Source organism: Triticum urartu, chromosome 3, assembly GCF_003073215.2.
Source record: "Triticum urartu cultivar G1812 chromosome 3, Tu2.1, whole genome shotgun sequence".
NCBI classification, from domain to species: Eukaryota; Viridiplantae; Streptophyta; class Magnoliopsida; order Poales; family Poaceae; genus Triticum; species Triticum urartu.
In genome coordinates, this window is record NC_053024.1 from 674270739 (window position 1) to 674276665 (window position 5927).

The following is a 5927-nucleotide window of genomic DNA, read 5'->3' on the forward strand; positions in this document are numbered from 1 at the left end:
TTCATTCAAACAATGGCCAACGTAATTGCAAGGCCCGAGCGGATTTGTTGGTGCTGAACACCCCGAGACCATCATATTGAAGTGGACGGCACACCACGTCCCAATTGACTTTTGCACTAGTAATCTTGTCCGAGCCACACGAAAGAAAGGTGTAATCACGAACTTGAGTAAAGCCGTGCAGGCAATGGTGCTGATGTTTTGGCCCTACAAAGTGACAAGTTTTTCGATCATCTTATCTTTAATGAATTGGAAGTCCATCTTCTTCAGTTGCCAGACCGAGAGAGATAGGCCTAAATATCGAATGGGAAAAGAAGTTCTAGCTTTCGGCAAGCTTCGAAGGATGCAGCAACGGCGAGTTCCATCTTCCAAGTCACAAGTCACTGGAACAAGGCCCATTCTTGCTTCTATACAGGTGCCGTCATCTTTTATCCACACCAGAGTAGCACACATCAACAGGTGTTTTAACGTCAAAGCACATCATCAAGCTAAGTTAGCGATCGAAATTAAAAATAGGCCTCTAGCTTTTCGTTGTCTCTCTTCAGATGCAAGACCTCGTATCGCGAGAGATGTCCTCGCCATGTCAAGTGTGAGACCTTTCACACTACTCTAAAATGTTGCTAACGGAATAAAACTTTTTGTTGTTCAAAAAAAAAGAAGGAGGAGGATGTAACCCAAATGAAGTGGTTGCAGCGGATGGGCATCCGAAAAGATGGCGATACACTGCTTTCCGGTGGCTCTACCATATCGACGGTCACAAAGCCAACATGAGATTCACGTGCTGAAGAAAGGGAATCCAAAAGTTCTGAAGCAGAATGAGCCACACCCAACCGACGGCGGCAGTTTCCAAAAGGAAATCCCTTACCTTATCCGGTATAAGCAGACGTACGGACAGCCAGCCGTGTGAGGGCAGCAATGGCTTCCATCGCCTTCTCCTCCCTGCTGCTCCTCCTGCTCCTCTCCGCCGCCCATGGCGCAGCGGCAGCCAGCTTCACGAGGAGCGACTTCCCGCGGGAGTTCGTATTCGGAGCCGCCACCTCCGCGTACCAGCCTACCAGGCATGCAACGATCGTGAACCCCTGCAGTCTAGTCTGCTCCCGTATTGGGCTGGTATTCTGTTGCCAATCTTAGCTGGGGTTCTACTTGTACTACTATTTGGCTTGCAGTACGAGGGCGCCGTGGCTGAGGACGGCAGGAGCCCAAGCATCTGGGACACCTTCACTCACGCTGGTAACTAACCAATTAACCTGTCAGTTCCGTGCTGATTTGTCAAGAGCTGGACGCTGGTCGATGTTGATCAGGAGCTAAATGCCTGTAGAGTCCTATGCTCTTCTCCTTTTTTTTTTGCGGAATTATGTTCTTGTTTATGACGGCAGGGAAAATGGCGGATAAAAGCACAGGTGATGTCGCTGCCGACGGGTACCACAAGTACAAGGTATGGCACAAGCTTCTAAATGTTAGAATAAATTCAAGGCCATCATTGATCTACCGAGGATCAAGCAATCACACAAGCACGACACCGAGATTTGTTAACGAGGTTCACCATCATGGCTACATCCCAGGCCTGACTACGGGCGCTCCTCCCCATAACACCGTCACAATACCGCACCTTGGCCGCCCGGGCGCCGGCACACGCCGCCGACTCTCCCGCGTGCCCGTGCTATTATGTTGGCATAGGTTATATCGTGTGTCTACCCCCTCTATATATGAGAGGCATAGGATACAAATGTCCTATTTGGACACGACTCCTACTCTGTCTACACACCGTACGACTCCAAATCCAACTGTAACCCAACTTGTACAATAATATTCGACACAACTCTAGCAAACTCCACCTTGGCGAATATTCTCCACCACCTTGAATTCGTCCGTGCGTCAAACCTCCATGTACATTGGACTTGAAATACACCATGAGCACCGCTGCTACTCCCAGACTCCATGTGACTCCACCTGCAACTGTAGTCCCTTCTCATCTTTTTCACAGTCAATACTTGAGCAAAATTAACTTCCTCATTACTCTACGTTGTACTCCCAACTTTCGGAGAATCCGTTCAACGTCATCACACACCGATCATTAACCTGCGTGAAAGTGAACAATTCACATATTGGACGCCACACATAAGAGTTACCTGAACTCAACATCACCGCTCTTTCTTGACCGCTTGTCTGAAACTTGAAGGAACTGCACCGTCGCCCTGTGTCACCTTGAGTCAAATTCACAGTTGTCTCACCCTTTCCCCCGGATAATCTCTGACATGTCCCACAGCTATAGCACTCCACCTCCTTTTGTACTTGTCACCCGCACTTTGTCATGTGCACCGAACACCATAGAATATACGGCCATGTACTCTCTCTGTTTTTGACAATTTCAGACTTTCCGTCACTTTCACAGATTCTCCATGGTCAATTCATGTCCATCTTCCGGTACCGATAGACCCAGTCACCAACTTGAATCTGGTACTCGTCAACACTGCTTCAGCACCCTTTGCACAATTTTGTCTGACCCCATGTCTACCATTAGTGCCATGGTCTGTCGCTGTGTCCCGTGCTTACTGCACGCCTCGCCGCTATTACCGCATCGAGCCTTTGCTGTCCTGGTCGAGTCTCCCGGGTAGCTAGCCCCCACTGCCTCAACCCCCACTGCAGAGAACCACCGATCATCACCGACCGATGTCGAGTATCACATCTCCATCAGACCATTGGGCCCCAGTCCGATCCACATGTCTCTCGCTATCCCGCTGAAATAGGCTTCGATTCTCTGATATCTTACACCGTAGCCCCTCCATCAGCACAGAGTGAAGTCTTTCGCCAGACTCCAGCTCCACCTTCAACATGACTCCATGATAGATGATCAGTCCACCCTCACGCCCCATTGACTTCAAGCTCCGTGTGCACACCACCTTGAATCAACCCTGCGTAATAGTCTCGTCGAAGCCGCACAAGCCCCCAGGCTTGCACCACGTGTTTCCACGCCCCAGAAGCCAGCCACCATCATCATCACGCTCCTATGTCTCGCTGAAATCACCGCCGTCTTCTGCTTTGACCAACATCCCTGTCGATCCATCAGACTATCCAGTCCGACCCAGCCGAAATTATCCGACTGCAACCATGCTCCACCCCGCGTCGTGTCCGCCCGCACATCTATGCATTGCCTTGACGCCCTGTGTACACTGGTGGAGCTACATGTAATGAAAATGGGCTATGGCCCACCCATTCCAAAGCTAATACAGTGTAGGATTAAAGTAAACTGAGCCACGAGAAAAAAATATAGTGATCTTCCTTCATATTGGCCCGCCCAGCTTTGGTTGGGTAGCTCCGCCACTGCCTCTGTATGCATGATCCTGCCACGACACACTCCAGACTCCTCCGAGCCTTATACGCTTGTCGCCGTCTTCGGTTCCCTTTTGACTTAGCTGAACAACATCACTACTGCCATGCCGTCTCCAATCCATGTACAAAGCAAAGAATCCCAAGAAGTAGTCCCTCGTAGCCTTGTGCCGTGTAACAACTAGCTCAAACTCTCAGCTCAACGGTAAACAATACACGTGCTTGACCACCTTTGCAATCTTCCTTGTTCTTTCCTTTCTCATGATCTAAACTCGATATGGGCAGCTATTTTCATGTTCTGACACACTGCAAAGCCTCCTGAAACCAGACTTTTTTTCCTTAAACAAATCTCTTCACGTAGCTTCACGTTCTTGTGTTCTCACGTACCTCCAACCTGCACTGAAACAAGCCCTGTAGCTCTCCACGGATTCATGTGTGCTCCGCTGCGCATCGATCCATTGCCCGCCGCCTAGCGCACCACGTCCAGACTCGGCGCTCCGCTCAGCCGAACAGCTAGGATAGTAGCCTCCGCTGCACGCCTCACACGCCAGCCTGTAGATGCCTCGGGCCGGCCGGATGCCATCCGCCTGCGCTGCTGCTGCCTCGGCCGCTACTGGGATTGCAGCCGCCATCACACCATGGCCTTGGACTTCTCTCGCATGCTGCCCTGGTTTTGATCGGATCGAACGATCCGATTTGACCTGCTGCTTGCGCTATACGCCGCGCCGCCGCTGAGAACTCCACCTGCTTCCAAACTCGTCGAGATGTCAAACCCAAGGACGCTGCCTGCCATATACGAGTTCGCCGCCGCCTTTGATCTGAGGCTCGATCTCGCTGATGCTGCCTGCTGCCACATACGCTGTCTCGCTTGATTCAATTGCTTCCCAAGTACCGATGTATCCCAGTCGATCGCTCGTCTGCACACGCCTCCTCAACGACTTACCACGCAAAAACCATCAACCACAGCACCTGTTCTTCTTCCTCTAGATCAACTGTCTGAAGCCTTCTCAAAACTTGCTCATGATACCACTTGTTAGAATAAATTCGAAGCCACCATTGATCTATCGAGGACCAAGCAGTCACACAAGCACGACACCAAGATTTGTTAATGAGGTTCACCATCATGGCTACATCCCGGGGCCTGACTACGGGCGCTCCTCCCCGTGACACCGTTACAATACCGCACCCCGGCCGCCCGGGCGCCGGCACACGCCGCCGGCTCCCCCGCGTGCCCGTGCTATTATGTTGACATAGGTTACATCGTGTGTCTACCCCCGCTATATATGAGAGGCCTAAGATACAAGTGTCCTACTTGGACACGACTTCTACTATGTCTACACACCGTACGACTCCAAGTCCAACTGTAACCTAACTTGTACAATAATATTCGACACAACTCTAACACTAAATCTGGCTGTTTTTTGAGGGTCCGCAACCGCAAGGCCGATCAGGAGTTGCACCTTCATATTTGCTTCACACTCTCTTTGCAATCTTGCGTATTTGTGAAAAAAGATTAGCCTTGTTATCTATCATTTTTCCTTTCTGGTGCAGAATTGAAGTTTTGTTTCATCCCATGTTTCAGGATGATGTGAATCTCATGGCTGACACGAACCTAGAGGCTTATAGATTATCCATCTCCTGGTCAAGGCTTATCCCATGTATAACTTTTCATGATTATTTTCGTTGCAGAACGCTAGAAATCACAAGGAAAAAATGTATCTGATTATTGAATTGGGATTTACAGATGGGAGGGGGGCTGTCAATCCAAAAGGTCTAGAGTACTACAACAACCTTATAGATGAGCTAGTGCAACGCGGTATGTTAATTTTCTGTAGTTTATAATTGTATCATTCTTACAAAACAAAACAGGGTATGCGTCAAAAGAAAAACAGAGTTATATCTCAGTGATCTATTAAGTGACCAAGACAACAAAATCTCTCCATTGTGTTTACTCAGGAATTCAAGTCCATATTATGCTTCTCCAGCTTGATTTCCCACAAGTGCTGGAAGATGAGTATGGAGGATGGTTAAGCCCTAGAATTGTGTAAGATCCCAAAATTTCTCTCTTTTACTGATGAAATTGCTCAAAATGTTAAATTGTCTGGAGGATTCCTTCTTTCCCAGTCATATTTCCTCACGGGTGGTACTGCAAAATGCAGGGAGGATTTCACAGCATTCGCAGATATTTGCTTTAGGGAGTTTGGAGACAGGGTCACACACTGGACTATGATAGACGAACCTAATATTGGTGCGATCGGATCTTACGATACCGGATTGATCGCACCTGGACATTGCTCCGATCCTTTTGGAGTAACAAAATGTAGCGTGGGTGACTCAACTGTGGAACCATATATAGCAGTGCATAACATGCTATTGGCGCATGCATCAGCTGCTAGACTTTACAGAGAAAAATATCAAGTGAGTAATCTTTAGCCCCAAATTAGAAGCAGCACCTTTCCGCCTACACATTTCTTCATTTTTGTGGAAATAATAAGCTATATAGATTGATATTGCCATCTGAGATGGTCAATTCAGAAACATCAATATTGTCCAGCTATATATCTTCCGAAAAGAAATTTTTTAGGAGAGAGTATTGCCTGATC

At 48.6% G+C, this 5927-nt stretch overlaps 1 protein-coding gene across 1 annotated transcript; it reads left to right on the plus strand.

Annotated features, from left to right (window-relative positions):
- Positions 1–782: 782 nt before the first annotated feature.
- Positions 783–5910, plus strand: LOC125545859 (beta-glucosidase 3-like). The gene is made up of 7 exons (XM_048709906.1): positions 783–1055; positions 1164–1227; positions 1374–1432; positions 4907–4982; positions 5069–5140; positions 5281–5368; positions 5484–5910. Exons 1-7 carry the CDS (start codon positions 813–815, stop codon positions 5755–5757), a joined length of 876 nt encoding a protein of 291 aa, XP_048565863.1. The 5' UTR covers positions 783–812; the 3' UTR covers positions 5758–5910.
- Positions 5911–5927: the final 17 nt, after the last annotated feature.